The sequence below is a fragment of the Poromitra crassiceps genome, assembly GCF_964638095.1.
Source record: "Poromitra crassiceps genome assembly, chromosome: 25".
Taxonomy (NCBI): Eukaryota; Metazoa; Chordata; class Actinopteri; order Beryciformes; family Melamphaidae; genus Poromitra; species Poromitra crassiceps.
The window spans coordinates 6,587,988-6,610,487 of record NC_139649.1 but is presented as its reverse complement, the minus strand read 5'-3'; the positions used below and the strand labels follow the sequence as shown (position 1 = coordinate 6,610,487).

Genomic DNA, 22,500 nt, shown 5'->3' with positions numbered 1-22,500 from the left:
AGATGAACGATATTATGCTGTACACCTACCCTCAGCAGGATGGGAAATACAGGCTGAAGAACACCTTATCTCTGTCTGGGATGAAGGTACATTGACCTTTCACCTCTGATAATTTCCACTCCACTGATCACATGACCACTGACAGTCCCATGTCTTCTCTGGGCACAACGTTTGTTGACTGGACCTGTGATGTGTGTTTTGTTTTGCCCCCCACACATACAGGTGAGCAAACCGGTCCTAGACAATGTGCTGAACTGTCTGAAGATTGAGGTGTCTGACATCACCATCACACTCTCTGCCAGGTGAGCAACTGACGGGATGACTGACAAGATAATGAATTCAAAGATCCGTGAATCTCGATTGGCTGACAGAAGCCTTTCAGTCTGCGTCTGATGTGTCTGATTGGCTGACAGAAGCCTTTCAGTCTGCGTCTGATGTGTCTGATTGGCTGACAGAAGCCTTTCAGACGCTTCAGGTCCGACAGTGTGTCTGACTGTGTTCCTCCTCAGCTCCGTTGGGGAGAGGGAGGACTGGTTCCACACGTTGAGTCGGGCCATAGCGGACAATGCTGCAGGACTCTGTACGTTTGGTGGACCCTGCAGTGAGGTAAGAAAGATCAACTTAATTGGGTCGATAACAAACAAAAAATGCTTTAGGTCAAAAGTTAAAAACACACCTTGATACATTGTGATGCATTTTTTTTAATTTGCAGTGTAGAATAGAGGCACCTGATTGGTTCGTGGACCTTATATTGTGTAATAAGTCTAGAGCATAAGCACGCCCACTCCAACCCCATCATAAGGAACAGTATAAAAACTTAAATGGCAATATTTAGGATTTGGATTTAAACTAATGTCTAATACTTCTAGATGCTTACTATTATGCACATTAGGGCAGCTCAGATCAGTCTGTTGTTCAGGCAGGGTGGGTAAGATTTAGTCAAACAACCAACTGTCGAGATGGGTAAATCTGATTTAAATCAGCCAAATAATCCAGTCTTGTACAAATGGGTTTATTCTGTACCAGTAAATAAAGACTCGTTCCCTGACCGGGAATCGAACCCGGGCCGCGGCGGTGAGAGCGCCGAATCCTAACCACTAGACCACCAGGGAGCTGCACATAGCTTGTGTCTGATGAACCTGTTGTGTTGGAATGTCTGGCATGACAGCAAGGGAGATAATCTGATCTCAATGTGTAGTGCAAAACAACTGCCTCTAGGGTGCACTGTTTGTCTATCTACCTGTCTGTCTGTCTGTCTGTCTGTCTGTCTATCTATCTACTGTATCTATCTATCTATCTGTCTGTCTGTCTGTCTGTCTGTCTGTCTGTCTGTCTGTCTGTATGTCTGTCTGTCTGTCTGTCTGTCTGTCTGTCTGTCTGTCTATCTATCTATCTATCTAGTAAAAAATAATTGTGTAATTTTTTATAAGCTAACAATAATATAACTACTTGTAACATAAAATAAAAAAATATCAATTTAACTATCAATAATGGTAACGTGTGTTTATTAGCCCCAGCTTTGTTCTCATGTATCGCCACATGCTACCATAAAGGTTGTGCAGACTGCATGATGTTAAGATGCACGGTGCAGTGTGTGGTTGTACCATCTTAACATCATCCTGACCTGGTTATCTCCACTGTCTAATGTGTGTGTGTGTGTGTGTAGGCCCGTGAGAAGCTGTGGATGGCTTTGGGTGAGGCCGCCCCAGTACTGGTGCCGGTGACCCATGCCATGATGTGTATGAACTGTACGTCTGACTTCAGCCTCACACTCAGACGACACCACTGCAACGCCTGCGGCAAGGTCAGACACGCAGCACACAAAGACCTTTGTACAATAGAAACTACTTTGATTTGTTTCTGATCCATATTGTATGTAAGAGGATACAATTGAAATGACTGGCCAGAATCAGAGCATGGCATTGTAATAGGAGTACAATTAAATTCAGTGCTTTCATTCGAAATTCAAAATATCCATTTTAGAATACCGTAATAAAATCATTGTGTGAAGTTCATCACTAAATATCTCTAAACTAAAACATATATCCAGTAAGTAAAAGTTATCATTTCTATTAGCCAAACTTAAGTAACCTGCTGTCCTTTAAAATAGACTATAATTTGCTTTCGATCATTTTGTGAAAGTATGTGTATTTTTTTCTCTCCAAATGGTGAATATTTAATTTTAGATCAAAATTCTTTGCTATTAACAAATCTAATTAAACCTAGTGTAATTAGATTCTGTCTCTCTGTGGTTTGTGATTGTCCTTGTATCCTCTCTCTCTCTCTCTCTCTCTCTCTCTCTTTCTCTCCCTCTCTCTCTCTCTCTCCCTCTCTCTCTCTCTCTCCCTCTCTCTCTCTCTCTCTCCCTCTCTCTCTCTCTCTCTCGGGGCAGGTGGTGTGCCGTGCTTGCTCCAGGAACAGATACCCACTGAAGTACCTCAAAGACAGGGTGGTGAAAGTGTGTGACCACTGCTACGCCGAGCTCAGGAAAAGAGGTGAGTCTTGGCTTCCTGTACAAAGAAGTCAGCAGATTTCAGTTTGTCTAGGTTCCTGTGTCTTTTTCCTGTGTTTTTTGTTATGGCATTAACTCCGTGTGTGTGTGTGTGTGTGTGTGTGTGTGTGTGTGTGTGTGTGTGTGTGTGTGTGTGTGTGTGTGTGTGTGTGTGTGTGTGTGTGTGTGTGTGTGTGTGTGTGTGTGTGTGTGTGTGTGTGTGTGTGCGTGTGCGTGCGGTGCGTGCGTGCGTGCGTGCGCATGTGTGTGCACCTGCAGGTGGCAGTGTGTCGCTGGCTTGTGGTAGCTCCAGCCCTCGGTCTCAGCGGGCCACCCGGCCCCTCTCTGCTGTCTTCCAGAGCCTGCAGCCTCCCAGTCTGTGGAAGAGCAGAAAGAGCACCTCCCCTCTCAACCAGGTGGTTGAATTTTGACAATATGTTGCATCGTAGTGATCGTACACATAACGACAGATTTCACAGATTTTGTTGTTCTCTCTCAGTTGTAAATAGGCTCACACTACTAGATGATTAGGCAAGGATGAGGTATATCAACATGAATGTGCATTCATATGCACTCAACAGTCAACAACAACATCAAAATACAAAATTGAATTTGGCTTAGGCTGACTGGAGAGATGCAGTCAACAAGGCCTGAGGTCAAAGACCTTAAACAGGTGTGAATGTTTCAAATATACATACTTCAGCATGCGCTGGGACGCGTCATCAGTGATGTTAACTGGGGTCGCAAGGTGTTTCGGGTCTGTCGACATCATACACCCTCGCCCAGTAGACCCAGCCGAGGCCGATTAAGACCCCGACCCGCGTCCCGGAAGCAGCCGCTCACGGATCAGCCTTCCTACTCTGTCTGCTGATCCATTGGTCATGAACAGGGTTTCCAACTGTCGAGATGGGTAAATCTGATTTAAATCAACCCAATAATCCTCAGGATGCTCCAATATTGTATACAAATGGGGTTTATTCTGTACCAGTAAATAAAGACGTGTTTCCTGACCGGGAATCGAACCCGGGCCGCGGCGGTGAGAGCGCCGAATCCTAACCACTAGACCACCAGGGAAGCTGCAAATTGTGTCTGTGTGTAACAAACCTGTTGTATTGGAATGTCTGGCAGCAAGGGAGCTGCATCTAGATCTCAAATTTCAAATAGGCTGCCACAGATTAATGTCATATAGGTCATGCTTGTTGTGACGTAGTCACTTTTACGCTACAATTCAATTATTGTGCCTTTAATATGAACTCACCTTTGTTGATGTCACTGTTCTCGTTTAATTCGTGTTAGTAAACGTTAGGGACAATATATCTGAATTAAATATATGTCAAGACAAATATGACACTGTATGGTGGGTCAGAAAAATATTAGCTCCATGTTATTCTGCTGTAGTAATTCCATTTATTTGGATAGGGACATATATGTATCTGTATATGTATACATTTACCAAGGTCTGATGACATGTATCACAACATTTATAGCCTAGGCTAATTTGCAATGCCCGTCACTAAAGTGATTAAAAAGCACCTGTTCAAAGCAAAGTACAGTAAAATATACAGTAAACATAAACAAGGATATCATAAAATCATCCAATCAATCTTTCATAGAGCACACAATCATACACAAAGGATATAAACATCGTATAGGTCATAACCCACACACCCAGACAGTCATGTATGGGAACAGTAGTAGTTACTGTTCAGGAACTCCTTTAGATAAATGCTCCCAGCTATGATCCTGTTTAATGTGTGAGGGCAGTAAGCACAAATCGGACAGTTTCACAAGCTCTCCATTTACTTCAGGTAAGGTTAAGTTTATTTCATAATGGACATCACAGAGCATTGGAGATGTAACATACATGTATGCACAACAACCAGATACAGGCTTTTACATTAAAATCCATCCGAAAAGACACACCCAAAAAGAAACAATCAAATATAAAAACACATGAGTAAAGCTATACATACAAATGTATTGACAAGGAAGTCACCAGATGCTGGAGACTTTTTAAGGGCAAAGTCAGGCCTTTTCATTAATTGCTAGATATCTTGACCAAACATGGAAGAGAGCTTCTTTTAGGGCTTCTCCTCCATGTTTTAGTGTCTCTGTCAATTAATGCATTAAGTTGTCACAACATTTTCACATCAGGTATTCAAGGATGTACGCACAATACAGACATAATACACAGAGCACCACCAGAGGTCTACAAGGGCATTCTTACACTGTTGTTCACATTCTATCAATGCAATGTCAAGATGTACGGCTGAGAAACAAACATAATTATGCATAGTCAAACCCTGCTATCACTGAACTTTGATTCATTGATTACATGATTGTTTGGACAGAGAGAAGCTTGTTCCCCCTGCAGACAGTGGAGGGCGCTCTTCAGCAGGTTAGATGCAGCGGTGTTTCTCCAGACTATATGACTGAGTGAACATTTTCTTACAGCGGTCACACCAGTAGCCCGTTCCAGTGTGAATGCGTTTGTGTCTTGTTAGGGGACTTGAGTGACTGAACCTTCTCCCACATTGGTCACAGTTGTAGGGCTTCTCTTCAGTGTGAATGCGTTTGTGTGTTTTTAGGCTACAAGAGTGACTGAAACTGCTCTCACATTGGTCACAGTTGTAAGGCTTCTCTCCAGTGTGAATGCGTTTGTGTGATTTTAGGTTAGTTAACTGACTGAACCTGCTCCCACATTGGTCACAGTGGTAGGGCTTCTCTCCAGTGTGAATGCGTTGATGTCTTTTTAGGCTACCAGACTGACAGAAGCTGCTCCCACATTGGTCACAGTTGTAGGGCTTCTCTCCAGTGTGACTGTGTTGATGTGTTTTTAGGTGACCTAACTGACTGAAACTGCTCCCACATTGGTCACAGTTGTAGGGCTTCTCTCCAGTGTGACTGTGTTGATGTGTTTTTAGGTGACCTAACAGTCTGAAACTGCTCCCACATTGGTCACAGTTGTAGGGCTTCTCTCCAGTGTGAATGCGTTGATGTATTTTTAGGCTAGTTAACCGACTGAAACTGCTCCCACATTGGTCACAGTGGTAGGGCTTCTCTCCAGTGTGAATGCGTTCATGTGTTTTTAGGTTACTTAACTCACTGAAACTGCTCCCACATTGGTCACAGTGGTAGGGCTTCTCTCCAGTGTGAAGACGTTGATGTCTTTTTAGGCTACGTAACTCACTGAAACTGCTCCCACATTGGTCACAGTTGTAGGGCTTCTCTCCAGTGTGAATGCGTTGATGTCTTTTCAGGTGACCTAACTCACTGAAACTGCTCCCACATTGGTCACAGTTGTAGGGCTTCTCTCCAGTGTGAATGCGTTGATGTCTTTTCAGGTGACCTAACTCACTGAAACTGCTCCCACATTGGTCACAGTTGTAGGGCTTCTCTCCAGTGTGAATGCGTTGATGTCTTTTCAGGTGACCTAACTCACTGAAACTGCTCCCACATTGGTCACAGTTGTAGGGCTTCTCTCCAGTGTGAATGCGTTGATGTGCTTTTAGATTACCAGACTGACTGAAACTGCTCCCACATTGGTCACAGTTGTAGGGCTTCTCTCCAGTGTGAATGCGTTGATGTCTTTTAAGGTGACCTAACTCACTGAAACTGCTCCCACATTGGTCACAGTTGTAGGGCTTCTCTCCAGTGTGAATGCGTTGATGTGCTTTTAGATTACCAGACTGACTGAAACTGCTCCCACATTGGTCACAGTTGTAGGGCCGGTGACGTTTGGGTCTCTTGGTGTCTCTCTGTTTCCATGAAGGAAGACATAAAGAAAGAATTAGGACAGGGGGACACAGTGTGTGTGTGTGTGTGTGTGTTGCAACATCAGTGATACAACAGCGATATTTTTCTCACCTCTTCAGAATAATTCATTTCGACAATGTTCCTCCCCTCCTATGCCAGATGTCTGTCCTCCCACCAAGCAGCTGCTCTGTAGATACAAAAATCTTTAGGAAATTGTTCAAAATGTAATGGTATATTGCTTAAATCTTTAAGTATAGAAATATTAGCAGTTTAAAGGTTGAAGATTTGTGAGTTCTTAAAAAGCAGAGGATGATTTAAATTAATAAATTAAGACAAATTCCTTGTGTGTAATCTTGCATATTGAGGCAATAAAAGTGATTCTGATCAATGAAATAAGCAGATGATGACGTATCAATGAATCAGATTTATTGTATTAATGATGTATCAAACAGCAAGAATCAAAACAATTCGAGCGTGAATTTTACTGTAATTAAATAGAAGTATAACACAATACAATATTATGTTTCCAATCGGAGTGATGTTTAGACATATGTGACTGTGTGTGTGTGTGTGTGTGAGAGAGAGAGAGAGAGGGGGGGGGGAGAGATGTTTCGGTGTGTGTGTGTGTGTTAGGGATGGGCATCGAATTTCGAATTTTCGAATAATCGTTGTTATTATCAAGATCGACTTTTATTATTGAAATTCGAAATTCGATTTTTTTTTTTTTTTTTTTTTTTGAGTGAATTGTTGCATTGTCTCCCCTGATTCTAAGTATAGTCAAATCGCTTGGTTTGAGCAAGTAAAACAATTTTTATAAGCATTTTAAGCAAGGTTTATGGAAAAATGAATGGCGGATGAAATCCCATGAAGAGGGAGAGGGGGTGACTTTGGCACCCCTTTGGCACTCAGACCTGAGCCTACTAAATATTTAATGAACCACTCATGATTGTCAAAACTGTTTTTTATTTTCGAAAATGTCAATGTCATGTAACATGTTCTTTACTTCAGTGGTGCAATGCTTGTTTGAGCTAAAAATCCACAGCAGAAGCTTTTTATATTAATTAATAAAGCCGTAGACTTAGAATCAGGGGAGACAATGCAACATTTCACTCACAAAAAAAAAAAAAAAAAGGGAAGAACGGAAATGACAGGCTCTGGCATGTTTACAATAGACCTTATTCGCTAACCCTGGCGGCACCATATTGTTGACATACCGTCCTGCGCGCACACAGCGCTGCAGCTGACAACTAGTAACAGCCTTATTGTCGTTTCTGTTCCATTACAAAATAGCGATGGTAATGACAGCAATAAAAAACCCACAGTTGTTGTTTGTATGCTGCATTCTAGATGATGCACTTTGAAGAAGTTGGGATCCGTGTCTGAGAGAAATAGTTGCTGGTTCGATGTTTATCCGTTCACCTGCGTCGCGTTGAAGCACTTTTTACAGACTGGCTTCGTTTGATGTGTCCGGCTTGCCTTCGGAAATCAGCAAGCTGACATAGCCTACTGCTCTTATTAAGCTATCACAATATCATTTCGCCAGTTTGCTTTAATGTGCGCGAATGATTAGATTATGCCCGCTGGAACATTAAGCAACGTGTGTAGGCTACACTTCGCCCATGATTGAAGGACCGCTGTCGCGGAAAATGACTGGACCCGTTTCCACTTGCGTCCCCTTAAGAGCATACCGCTCTTCTGACTGGATCGAAACTGGTGAAATGTCGGGGACGACGGGGTCGCGCTTATACCGGCACGGCGCCTTTCCCACATGCAGGCATTACACCACGTTCCGGTCATTTTGCGGTACAACGCGCATGTGGGAAAAGGGCTATAGCTGCAGCGCTATGTCAACAATATGGCGGCAGTGGGCGTGCCCGTACGTGAGTGACGTCAATCAAATAAGGTCTATAGCCTGGGTGAACCTAGCCTTCAACGTGACTGTAGATACAAAAATCTTTAGGAAATTGTTCAAAATGTAATGGTATATTGCTTAAATCTTTAAGTATAGAAATATTAGCAGTTTAAAGGTTGAAGATTTGTGAGTTCTTAAAAAGCAGAGGATGATTTAAATTAATAAATTAAGACAAATTCCTTGTGTGTAATCTTGCATATTGAGGCAATAAAAGTGATTCTGATCAATGAAATAAGCAGATGATGACGTATCAATGAATCAGATTTATTGTATTAATGATGTATCAAACAGCAAGAATCAAAACAATTCGAGCGTGAATTTTACTGTAATTAAATAGAAGTATAACACAATACAATATTATGTTTCCAATCGGAGTGATGTTTAGACATATGTGACTGTGTGTGTGTGTGTGTGTGAGAGAGAGAGAGAGAGGGGGGGGGGAGAGATGTTTCGGTGTGTGTGTGTGTGTTAGGGATGGGCATCGAATTTCGAATTTTCGAATAATCGTTGTTATTATCAAGATCGACTTTTATTATTGAAATTCGAAATTCGAATTTTTTTTTTTTTTTTTTTTTTGAGTGAATTGTTGCATTGTCTCCCCTGATTCTAAGTATAGTCAAATCGCTTGGTTTGAGCAAGTAAAACAATTTTTATAAGCATTTTAAGCAAGGTTTATGGAAAAATGAATGGCGGATGAAATCCCATGAAGAGGGAGAGGGGGTGACTTTGGCACCCCTTTGGCACTCAGACCTGAGCCTACTAAATATTTAATGAACCACTCATGATTGTCAAAACTGTTTTTTATTTTCGAAAATGTCAATGTCATGTAACATGTTCTTTACTTCAGTGGTGCAATGCTTGTTTGAGCTAAAAATCCACAGCAGAAGCTTTTTATATTAATTAATAAAGCCGTAGACTTAGAATCAGGGGAGACAATGCAACATTTCACTCACAAAAAAAAAAAAAAAAAAGGGAAGAACGGAAATGACAGGCTCTGGCATGTTTACAATAGACCTTATTCGCTAACCCTGGCGGCACCATATTGTTGACATACCGTCCTGCGCGCACACAGCGCTGCAGCTGACAACTAGTAACAGCCTTATTGTCGTTTCTGTTCCATTACAAAATAGCGATGGTAATGACAGCAATAAAAAACCCACAGTTGTTGTTTGTATGCTGCCGTTAATGCCTGTAATAATTAAACAAAAGAAAAAATGAGGTGAACAGACTTTGTTGTGAGGAGCTGTCAGAAAGTTTCACCTGTCTCTCCTAACTATCCACATATCTCCTGTGCTGCTGACGTATCCTCAGTCTCGCTCCCTTCACGTCTGTGGACGGTAGAGATAGAAACAAACCACGGGGACTTTATTGCTGTCATTACTACAGCCGTGTGTAACGCAGGTCACCATCCGAACACAATTGGAACGATACAGGTAACGCTAACGGCGGCTAGCTTCCTATAAACGCTGCTCTCACATAGGCTGTCACACATAAGCCCTTTTCCCACATGCGTACCGGAAAATTACCTGTAAGTCAATATCGGACATTTCCCTGAATTTCCCTTCACACCTTAGCGCGCGCATATGGGAATCTAGTCGTCAAATAGCCGGTATGTTGGGGGACGGGGGGAGCTTATTTGGGGGGTCGGCAAAACTTCACTCAGTCCTCCGTACTTTGCAGCAGCCTGACACAGGACAGACAAAGCGAGAATGGCAGAGGCTTGCAAGGCAAGCTGCCCAACGCTTGTAGCCTATGTATGTAGAGAAAGCAAATGCATGAAGCGAAATGTGTGGAAGTAGTTTGCTTTGATGTGCGCGAATGATTAGATGATGCACTTTGAAGAAGTTGGGATCCGTGTCTGAGAGAAATAGTTGCTGGTTCGATGTTTATCCGTTCACCTGCGTCGCGTTGAAGCACTTTTTACAGACTGGCTTCGTTTGATGTGTCCGGCTTGCCTTCGGAAATCAGCAAGCTGACATAGCCTACTGCTCTTATTAAGCTATCACAATATCATTTCGCCAGTTTGCTTTAATGTGCGCGAATGATTAGATTATGCCCGCTGGAACATTAAGCAACGTGTGTAGGCTACACTTCGCCCATGATTGAAGGACCGCTGTCGCGGAAAATGACTGGACCCGTTTCCACTTGCGTCCCCTTAAGAGCATACCGCTCTTCTGACTGGATCGAAACTGGTGAAATGTCGGGGACGACGGGGTCGCGCTTATACCGGCACGGCGCCTTTCCCACATGCAGGCATTACACCACGTTCCGGTCATTTTGCGGTACAACGCGCATGTGGGAAAAGGGCTATAGCTGCAGCGCTGTCAACAATATGGCGGCAGTGGGCGTGCCCGTACGTGAGTGACGTCAATCAAATAAGGTCTATAGCCTGGGTGAACCTAGCCTTCAACGTGACATCACAGACTATGCCTGTATAACGTGACTGATAGTACATAGAGGTCACGTGGAGGCGGGGTTTACCCAGGATATGTTTACAAGGGCTTGGGAATGTGACGTCAAGTTTCTGAAACCCACCCACTGTTTCCATTTTAGTTGGTGTCACGCAGCGTCTGCTCTGGTGTGTTTTTTTGCGTTCGCTTCCTTTTTTAGGTGGGTGGGGCGGCCGAGTTGTGTGAAAGGCTGCAATAATGGGTCTCGCTCGCGGTGGAGAGGGGGTGGAGCTTGAACACAGGGCAGAATGCCAGCTGGTAGCGTCCTCGTCTAGCCAATATTATGAATGAATTATGCTTGTAAATCAGCCAATATGGCGGAAAACAATCTCAGAATGCAATGTGCAATCTGTGATTGCGCATCGCATTCTGGGATTGATTCCCAAGCCTAATTGGAATCTACGCAATATTTGGGAACACCGACTAGTATACTTTTCAGATAACAACCTTGTGCGGAAAGTATGTACTGTTTTATTGTGATTGCTACGTTATATTGAAAATGTAAGGCCATTTTAGCAGAGCCTGCGACACCATATTGGGGTGCTACTTCGAGACTCAGAATTAACAATGAAGGCTGAGTCTCATGTGGAGGATAGGAGTGACTATAAATTGGATATGAGAGAGTTTGGGATTAAATTCTATTACGTTACATTGGGATTGCTTCCAAGATTGGGATATTGGAATATTCTCTCATATCCAACTTATCTCTGTTATACGCAGTAGCGAACCGTGCCTCTCAGACCTGGGCCCTCTGACCAGCCCGCATGTACCCCCCCCCCCCCCCCCCCCCCCCAGGAAAAAAGTGAATTACCAGCTTGGTTTGCGTCCTATCCACCTATTTCACATTACACCCAAAGCAGCCATGTTGTGTCAAAAAGGCAGGAAGTAACACGATGTAAAAATTACAGCTTATGCACAATTTATGTCAGTTTAGTCATTTATGTAGATGTGTCTGTATGAAGCAATAGTGAACAGTGGATGAGCATTGGTCTCAACAGGTCTGCATAGCATTATGCTCTCTAAGTCCAGAGCAGAATTATTACATTTTGGGCACACTCACTGCGTGAGTGCATGAGTGTGCCACCAACATATTTACAATAATACACCATGTGCTTTTTCATTCAAATAAATGATACAAAAACCATAGAACAGTATGTACACGAAATAAATGAAAATAAATAAAAACAAAATAATACAAAAACCCAACATACCTGTATGGATGGAGCAATAGTGGACAGTGGATGAATACAGGTCTCAACAGTTCTGTATAATGCTCAACAGCGCCTGTTAATCAACAACAATAATACTCTCAATACACGACAGTGGTGGCCATCTTGTAAACTCAGTAGGCTATCTATAAATAAATACTGTTTGATGCACAGAAATGAACAAAATACATGGAAATTGCAGCACAAAACGTGGACTATTTACAGGCATTAACAATAACATCGATGGTAAGTAAGAAATAGTATTTACATAGTAAATAACCAAAACAGACAGAACATAGAAATGCATACCGTCTCTCTCAAAGTCCAGAGCAGAATGAGCGCGAGCGCAAAGTTAGTGGGAAGTTCTGCACGCAATGGACTAGTCCATCCCGACGAATTCTTCCTAACACTTTATCCTAACACTAAATACTCAAAACTAAACGTGATGGACAAACCCTATCTACTTTGCAATGACTTCCAAAATATACATTTTGCCATTAAATGACACAGTGTCCTGTAAGGAATTAATACGAGAACCAGGAAGTCACCCATGCAAATAAACAGATTGGTTTGCCCACTCTGCTCTTTCAAAGTAAGAGTCTCCTGTATAGACCAGAACTCCACATCCAAAGCGTCAAGGCCGCGCCCCTTTTTGGGGGATAACACAAGCCACTCGCGTTGACTTCAATGTAAAATAGCAGTACCCAAAACATCTATAGAAAAATAACAGAATTAATTTCCTTTATAAATGACCCAAAGACACCATGACATGACAATATATTTCAACTCGGCCGGCCATAGAATGCGCAAGATACATCGACACGAGGTACTTGCCTTATATGAACGCTGTATCCAGTTTCCACCAGGTTACATGCATCGTCCACATTGACGGTGTCACGCCGTCGCCTACCCTATCGCAGACCTTTTTTTTTTTTTTTTTTTTTTTTTTTTTTTTATTGTTAGTGAAACTATAACAACACAGCAACTCTTCGGCATATCTCTATCAAATTAAACCGTTTTAAATAGTTTGTTTGAAGTGGTTTCGGCTTCTTGTGTCGTTTACTATGGTGGGTTTCCCCTAAAAAGGGATGCGGCTTTGGAGCTGGGCGCTTGAAGACGCGATGCAGTTCTGGTCTATGCTGCAGATGAAAATAAAAGTATAATCTCTAGCTAGCGTAACAACAACATCACACTGCTACACTTGCTTTTGCGCAGTAGTTGTAGACTGAAACTAATGTCTCTTACTTTTTGAGGCTTACAATTAGTCACATAAGACCCTAAATTACACAGTTGGAAGGTTTTGCTGGATTTTTCTTGCCAGGGTCTTTAACTAAGTTTTAGTCAACCTCATCCTGATTTTATTTAGTCAAGTTTTAATCGACTAAAAGTGTGAGCATTTTAGACTTATCAAATAAAACCTTAACTATTTTAGTCTAGTTTTAGTCAATGAAAACAGTTCACATTTTAGTCTAGTTTTAAACTGTTGGATCTGCTGATGCACTAGTATACTAGTATACTCGTCTACTGCAGAGAGATCTGTAGCGTCAGTGTCCTCTGGTTCTGCACAAACCTCCGGTGTGTTGTTGGCTGCGTTCCCCGCTGTTAACGTCATTGTTTCGGCTGCATCATCTTCTTCATCATTGTCTGTCTGTTCTCCACTGTACACCACCAATACAGGTGCGGGAACGGGTGCACTACAATCCGCACTTGTTGAGGGGGAGGGTGACGACGAGTCATCTTCTTCCTCGTCGTCAATGAGACGTTTCTTGCCTTTGCCGAAAAAGCTTAAAAGCGAGCTTTGTTTCATGTCTTCTTGATTTGGCGCTGCTGCTGCTGCTGTGCGTGTATTTGTTTACTTTACGTGGACGACAGCTTAACTAGTTTCCCATGATGCTCCTGGGCACATAGGTCAGCGAACAGTTGGACACTTAAGCATGACAGCTGATGTGTTTTGCAGACAAACAAAAAACTTTTTTTTACCCCTTTTTTTTTGGGTGTGCCAGCTGCCTGTCTGGGTGGCATTTGCACACCCAGGCGCACCCGTGGCTGCGCGCCTGCCCTATTTACAGTCCATGCCTGCTCAGCCCGCAGCTGAGGGGAGAAGGGAGGGAGGCTGACCTCTCTGAATATAATGCGACAACCAAGTAGCTACATTTTGGGAACACAGTATCCTCAGTATGCTTCAGCATTGTACAAATGGGGCTTATTCTGTACCAGTAAATTAAGAGTTGTTCCCTGACCGGGAATCGAACCCGGGCCGCGGCGGTCGCGGCCACTGACCACTAGACCACCAGGGAAGCTGCACATAATGTCTTTGTGTAACAAACCTGTTGTGTTGGAATGTCTGGCATGCATGTGTTACAGCGTTGTGTAGGTGGTACTTGCAGCAACCCATGTTAAGGGCTTGTCCAGGGGTGGGATACGAACCGCCAACCTTCGGCTTGGGAGTCCGACATGTTAACCGCAACACCAAGAGAGCTAGCTCCCTTGGCGGAGCTGATTAACATGCCTTTATACTGGGGAGTGAGTTTAACCAATCCACTCGCTACATACATTACATTACATTACATTACGTCATTTGGCAGACGCTTTTATCCAAAGCGACTTACAATAACACATTTTTGTCAGCAATAGAGCAATCAGCTATGGAGCACAGTCTATGACAACTACAAATTCTGAAGGAACAGTGGTACAAGTTTAGGTTAGTATTTTTTTTTTTTTTTTTAGAGAGAAAGAAGTTAGATCAAGAAGGGCCCAGATGGAGCCTGAAAAGGTGTGTCTTTAGTCTTTTCCGAAAGATCGACAGTGATTCAGCTGTCCTGACCGAAGGTGGAAGCTCGTTCCACCATTGAGGTGCCAGGGACGAGAAGAGTCAAGATTGGGATGAGCGACTTTTGAGCCCCCGTAGTGAAGGAGGGGCGAGGCGACCTGCACTGGTGGAGGAGTGAAGGGAGCACTGAGAGGTTTGGAACCTGACCATAGATTGCAGGTACAGGGGAGCTGACTGGTGTACTGCCCTGTAGGCCAGTACCAGTGTCTTGAATTTGATGCAAGCCGAGATGGGAAGCCAGTGGAGGTCCTGGAAGAGGGGAGTGACATGAGAGAATTTGGGTTGGTTGAATACCAGACGGGCTGCAGCGTTCTGAATGAGCTGAAGCGGTCGGATGTCGGTGGCAGGTAGGCCGGCCAGGAGCACGTTGCAGTAGTCCAGGCGAGAGATGATAAGTGACTGGACCAGGAGTTGAGTCGCTTCTCTTGTGAGAAAGGGACGGATTTTGCGGATGTTGTAGAGGGAGAACCTACAGGAGCGTGCTGTCGCAGCTATGTTGGCCGAGCAAGACAGCTGGTTGTCAAGGATCACCCCAAGGTTCTTAGCTGTTTGGGAGGGGAGCTACCACTCGGGACTCACGAGGAATCCGCGCTGATTCACCTCGGTTACACATGGTCAGCAAGGGAGCCGCATCTAGATCTCAAATTTCAAATATGCTGCGACTTAGGCCATGTTCACATTACAGGCAAATCCGATTTGCTGCAAAAGTCGTTAATCATAATTATCTTGATTGGTTTCCCAAATCTGATTTGGGAGTGTGTCCGCACTGCCACAAATCTGATTTGGGCAAGTGTTGAAGTCGGATCTGTGTGTCCAGATACAATGAGCCAATATACAATGTTTCTGGCAGATTGCATGTCTGCTCTCTGCTCTTAAAGTCCCTGCCCCCTGCAAAAGACACTGTCAAATCTGATTTGGGTGATCAGCGCGTCCACACTGAAGTCACATCAGTCGAAAGCAGATTGGAAACTTCCTCCATATGTGGTTTGGGACAAGTGACACAAATCAGACTTGGAGCGTCCAGACTCATAAAACCAATCTGGATATAATCATTAATAGGTCATTAAAGTACACAAATCAGATTTGGCCTCCTAGTCTGAACATGGCCTTAGTCACTTTGCCAGCCAGGCTAGAATACACTGAAGAGATAAGAGATGGGGTTTCAATTCATTGTGTCTTTAATATGAACTCACTTTTGTTGATGTCACTGTTCTCGTTTAATTCATGTTAGTAAACTTTAGGGACAATATATCTGAATTAAATATATGTCAATACAAAATATGACACTATGGTGGGCCAAAAAAATATTAGAATGGAATTAAATATTAATTCCATTTATTTGGATAGGGACAGATATGCATCTGTATATGTATACATATAACATTTACCAATGTCTGATGACATGTATCACAACATTTATAGCCTAGGCTAATTTGCAATGCCCGTCACTAAAGTGATTAAAAAACACCTGTTCAAAGCAAAGTACAGTAAAATATACAGTAAACATAAACAAGGATATGATAAAATTGTCCAATCAATCATTCAGAGTACACAATCATACACAAAGGATATAAACATTGTATAGGTCATAACCCACACACCCACAGACAGTCATGTATGGGAACAGTAGTTACTCTTCAGGAACTCCTTTAGATAAATGCTCCCAGCTATGATCCTGTTTAATGTGTGAGGGCAGTAAGCACAAATCAGACAGTTTCACAAGCTCTCCATTTACTTCAGGTAAGGTTAAGTTTATTTCATAATGACATCACAGAGCATTGGAGATGTAACATACATGTATGCACAACAACCAGATACAGGCTTTTACATTAAAATCCATCCGAAAAGACACACCCAAAAAGAAACATAATCAAATATAAAAACACATGAGTAAAGTTATACATACAAATGTATTGACAAGGAAGTCACCAGATGCTGGAGACTTTTTAAGGGCAAAGTCACACCTTTTCATTAATTGCTAGATATCTTGATCAAACATGGAAGAGAGCTTCTTTTAGGGCTTCTCCTCCATGTTTTAGTGTATCTGTCAATTGATGCATTAATAGTTGTCACAACATTTTCACATCAGGTATTCAAGGATGTACGCACAATACAGACATAATACACAGAGCACCACCAGAGGTCTACAAGGGCATTCTTACACTGTTGTTCACATTCTATCAATGCAATGTCAAGATGTATGGCTAAGAAACAAACATAATTATGCATAGTCAAACCCTGCTGTCACTGAACGCTTGTTCCCCCTGCAGACAGTGGAGGGCGCTCTTCAGCAGGTTAGATGCAGCGGTGTTTCTCCAGCCTATATGACGTAATGAACATTTTCTTACAGCGGTCACACCAGTAGCCCGTTCCAGTGTGAATGCGTTTGTGTCTTGTTAGGCTACTTAACAGACTGAAACTGCTCCCACATTGGTCACAGTGGTAGGGCTTCTCTCCAGTGTGACTGCGTTGATGTATTTTTAGGCTAGTTAACCGACTGAAACTGCTCCCACATTGGTCACAGTGGTAGGGCTTCTCTCCAGTGTGACTGCGTTTGTGTATTTTTAGGCTACTTAACTCACTGAAACTGCTCCCACATTGGTCACAGTGGTAGGGCTTCTCTCCAGTGTGACTGCGTTGATGTATTTTTAGGCTAGTTAACCGACTGAAACTGCTCCCACATTGGTCACAGTGGTAGGGCTTCTCTCCAGTGTGAATGCGTTGATGTGTTTTCAGGTAATCTAACTGACTGAAACTGCTCCCACATTGGTCACAGTGGTAGGGCTTCTCTCCAGTGTGAAGACGTTGATGTCTTTTTAGGCTACCTAACTCACTGAAACTGCTCCCACATTGGTCACAGTTGTATGGCTTCTCTCCAGTGTGAATGCGTTTGTGTTTTGTTAGGTCACCTAACTGACTGAAACTGCTCCCACATTGGTCACAGTGGTAGGGCTTCTCTCCAGTGTGAATGCGTTGATGTGCTTTTAGGGTACCAGACTGACTGAAGCTGCTCCCACATTGGTCACAGTTGTAGGGCTTCTCTCCAGTGTGAATGCGTTGATGTCTTTTCAGGTGACCTAACTCACTGAAACTGCTCCCACATTGGTCACAGTTGTAGGGCTTCTCTCCAGTGTGAATGCGTTGATGTGCTTTTAGATTACAAGACTGACTGAAACTGCTCCCACATTGGTCACAGTTGTAGGGCCGGTGACGTTTGGGTCTCTTGGTGTCTCTCTGTTTCTGTGAATGAAGACATAAAGAAAGAATTAGGACAGGGGGACACAGCGTGTGTGTGTGTGTGTTGCAACATCAGTGATACAACAGTGATATTTTTCTCACCTCTTCTGAAGAATTCATTTCGACAATGTTCCTCCCCTCCTATGCCAGATGTCTGTCCTCCCACCAAGCAGCTGCTCTATAGATACCAAAATATTTAGGAAATTGTTCAAAATGTAATGGTTTATTGCTTACATTTTTAAGTATATATATATATATATATATATATATATATATATATATATATATATATATATATATATATATATATATATATATATTAGCAGTCTAAGGGCCTGTGTCCACCTAGCGTCTTTTTCCGACGTTAAACACTGGGAGTGCGCTGGGGAACGCTGATCCCAGCGCACAATATACAAGGAAGCAGTCTGCAAGTAACGTTAGTTCAGCTTGATAGCTGACAGCTAGCAAGCTAACAACACAGGTAGGCTACGCTATTAAAAGCAGTAAGCACAACACTCACCAGAAATATTAAGTGTCTAGCCGATCTGCTCCCACAATTGAGCCGTTCTGTCTCTGTTGCGATAGTTTTTCCATATGATTAGTTGCCAGAAAAGGAGCAGCCGACACCAGCGTCTTTCTGAAAAGTTAAAATAATTTCAGCTGGAAGCGCTGGGAGTCGGGCGCACAAAAACACCAGAGCGCTGTGGAAATAAGACGCTGGACGCAGCGCACTTTCTCTAGACCTCCGTGTGCGCTCGCATACGCTCTCCCCCCATTGGAAACAATTGAAAATAGACGCCGGAGCTGATGAAAAGACGCTAGGTGGACACAGGCCCTAAAGGTTGAAGATTTGTGAGTTCTTAAAAAGCAGAGGATGATTTCAATTAATAAATTAAGACAAATTCCTTGTGTGTAATCTTGCATATTGAGGCAATAAAAGTGATTCTGATCAATGAAAGACAATAAGCAGATGATGACGTATCAATGAATTAGATTTACTGTATTAATGATGTATCAAACAGCAAGAATCAAAACAACTCAAGCGTGAATTTTACTGTAATTAAATAGAAGTATAACACAATACAATATTATGTTTCCAATCGGAGTGATGTTTAGACGTATGTGACTGTGTGTGTGTGTGTGTGAGAGAGAGAGGGGGGGGGGGGGGGGAGAGATGTTTCGGTGTGTGTGTGTGTGTGTGGGGGGGGGGGGGGAGAGAACAAAGGGTCATAAACCAAGGCTTTAACAGGCGTAGTTTTCTTGAGTTATTAAATAACGTCACTTAGCCTCGACGTGAGACTCAGCCTTCATTCTTAGTCCCAATATGGCGTTGCAGGCTCCGCTAAGATGGCCTTAAATCTTCAATATAACGTAGCAATCACAATAAAACAGTACATACTTTCCGCACAACGTTGTTATCTGAAACATATACGAGTCGATGTTCCCAAATATTGCGTCGTTTCCAATACTGAGCCCTTGTAAGCATGCCAGAGCCGCATGATTTCTAACCCCACATAGGATAAGCAATAACCACGCCCTGTGGCGCCGGGATTGGCCAGGAGCATTGAAGTTTGGGACTAAAGCACCTGGGGTTTTTCATCTTTTAAAATAAAGATGTTTAAAAAACTATTACTTGTTACATTTTCAGTGCTGTACCTTTTCTCTGGGTAAGAATTGAGCTTGAAATTAACGATATGATACATTATATATGAGCTATGAACGTGAACACAACACCGTTTATATTATTGCATGTTTTTGTAGATTGTGTACATTGTGTAGATTACAATTATTATGCTTATTATTATTACTATACTATGTAGGTGACCATAATTCATTTCAATGTCCGCTCTCAATGTCCGCACTCGAAATCGCTGTCCGTTCTCAAGAGCTATTCAGGCGTGTTGGTTCATGAAATCGCTGGGCTGCGTGCCCTCCAGTGTTGTTCCTGGCCAATCCCGGCGCCACAGGGCGTGGTTATTGCTTATCCTATGTGGGGTTAGAAATCACGCGCCAGAGACTGTCTTTTCTCTGCCTTTTTCCATTGAAAATGGCCGCTGTTGTTCTTCCTCTCCCCAGTGGGGAAACAGCGCCATCTCTGTTGTGTCTACGGGTGGAAACCTGTAATTACACATCCGGAAGAACAGAAATGACAGCCTCTGGCATGTTTACAATAGACCTTATTCGCTAACCCTGGCGGCACCATATTGTTGACATACCGTCCTGCGCGCACACAGCGCTGCAGCTGACAACTAGTAACAGCCTTATTGTCGTTTCTGTTCCATTACAAAATAGCGATGGTAATGACAGCAATAAAAAACCCACAGTTGTTGTTTGTATGCTGCCGTTAATGCCTGTAATAATTAAACAAAAGAAAAAATGAGGTGAACAGACTTTGCTGTGAGGAGCTGTCAGAAAGTTTCACCTGTCTCTCCTAACTATCCACATATCTCCTGTGCTGCTGACGTATCCTCAGTCTCGCTCCCTTCACGTCTGTGGACGGTAGAGATAGAAACAAACCACGGGGACTTTATTGCTGTCATTACTACAGCCGTGTGTAACGCAGGTCACCATCCGAACACAATTGGAACAATACAGGTAACGCTAACGGCGGCTAGCTTCCTATAAACGCTGCTCTCACATAGGCTGTCACACATAAGCCCTTTTCCCACATGCGTACCGGAAAATTACCTGTAAGTCAATATCGGACATTTCCCTGAATTTCCCTTCACACCTTAGCGCGCGCATATGGGAATCTAGTCGTCAAATAGCCGGTATGTTGGGGGACGGGGGGAGCTTATTTGGGGGGTCGGCAAAACTTCACTCAGTCCTCCGTACTTTGCAGCAGCCTGACACAGGACAGACAAAGCGAGAATGGCAGAGGCTTGCAAGGCAAGCTGCCCAACGCTTGTAGCCTATGTATGTAGAGAAAGCAAATGCATGAAGCAAAATGTGTGGAAGTAGTTTGCTTTGATGTGCGCGAATGATTAGATGATGCACTTTGAAGAAGTTGGGATCCGTGTCTGAGAGAAATAGTTGCTGGTTCGATGTTTATCCGTTCACCTGCGTCGCGTTGAAGCACTTTTTACAGACTGGCTTCGTTTGATGTGTCCGGCTTGCCTTCGGAAATCAGCAAGCTGACATAGCCTACTGCTCTTATTAGGCTATCACAATATCATTTCGCCAGTTTGCTTTAATGTGCGCGAATGATTAGATTATGCCCGCTGGAACATTAAGCAACGTGTGTAGGCTACACTTCGCCCATGATTGAAGGACCGCTGTCACGGAAAATGACTGGACCCGTTTCCACTTGCGTCCCCTTAAGAGCATACCGCTCTTCTGACTGGATCGAAACTGGTGAAATGTCGGGGACGACGGGGTCACGCTTATACCGGCACGGCGCCTTTCCCACATGCAGGCATTACACCACGTTCCGGTCATTTTGCGGTACAACGCGCATGTGGGAAAAGGGCTATAGCTGCAGCGCTATGTCAACAATATGGCGGCAGTGGGCGTGCCCGTACGTGAGTGACGTCAATCAAATAAGGTCTATAGCCTGGGTGAACCTAGCCTTCAACGTGACATCACAGACTATGCCTGTATAACGTGACTGATAGTACATAGAGGTCACGTGGAGGCGGGGTTTACGCAGGATATGTTTACAAGGGCTTGGGAATGTGACGTCAAGTTTCTGAAACCCACCCACTGTTTCCATTTTAGTTGGTGTCACGCAGCGTCTGCTCTGGTGTGTTTTTTTGCGTTCGCTTCCTTTTTTAGGTGGGTGGGGCGGCCGAGTTGTGTGAAAGGCTGCAATAATGGGTCTCGCTCGCGGTGGAGAGGGGGTGGAGCTTGAACACAGGGCAGAATGCCAGCTGGTAGCGTCCTCGTCTAGCCAATATTATGAATGAATTACGGTTGTAAATCAGCCAATATGGCGGAAAACAATCTCAGAATGCAATGTGCAATCTGTGATTGCGCATCGCATTCTGGGATTGATTCCCAAGCCTAATTGGAATCTACGCAATATTTGGGAACACCGACTAGTATACTTTTCAGATGACAACCTTGTGCGGAAAGTATGTACTGTTTTATTGTGATTGCTACGTTATATTGAAAATGTAAGGCCATTTTAGCAGAGCCTGCAACGCCATATTGGGGTGCTACTTCGAGACTCAGAATGAACAATGAAGGCTGAGTCTCATGCGGAGGATAGGAGTGACTATAAATTGGATATGAGAGCGTTTGAGATTAAATTATATTACGTTACATTGGGATTGCGTCTAAGATTGGGATATTGGAATATTCTCTCATATCCAACTTATCTCTGTTATACGCAGTAGCGAACCGTGCCTCTCAGACCTGGGCCCTCTGACCAGCCCATTCAAATAAATGATACAAAAACCATAGAACATTATGTACACGAAATAAATGAAAATAAATAAATAATAAATAATACAAAAACCCAACATACCTGTATGGAGCAATAGTGGACAGTGGATGAATACAGGTCTCAACAGTTCTGTATAATGCTCAACAGCGCCTGTTAATCAACAACAATAATACTCTCAATACACGACAGTGGTGGCCATCTTGTAAACTCAGTAGGCTATCTATAAATA

General features: G+C 43.3%; 2 protein-coding genes across 2 annotated transcripts in view; one reads left to right on the top strand and one right to left on the bottom strand.

Moving 5' to 3' along the window:
- fgd5a (FYVE, RhoGEF and PH domain containing 5a) overlaps positions 1-22,500 on the top strand; it is a gene marked incomplete at its 5' end in the record, with an annotated part of 63,021 nt that overhangs the window by 35,244 nt on the left and 5,277 nt on the right. Inside the window, 6 exon segments of the mRNA XM_083661018.1 lie at positions 3-86; positions 223-302; positions 510-606; positions 1,667-1,804; positions 2,393-2,495; positions 2,771-2,907. Coding sequence (XP_083517144.1) covers positions 3-86; positions 223-302; positions 510-606; positions 1,667-1,804; positions 2,393-2,495; positions 2,771-2,907 — 639 coding nt within the window.
- On the bottom strand, positions 4,891-6,034 carry LOC310798396 (uncharacterized protein; the record flags this gene model as incomplete). Its single annotated transcript, XM_083660951.1, has 3 exons — positions 4,891-5,286; positions 5,464-5,631; positions 6,014-6,034. 3 exons carry the CDS (start codon positions 6,032-6,034, stop codon positions 4,891-4,893), a joined length of 585 nt encoding a protein of 194 aa, XP_083517077.1.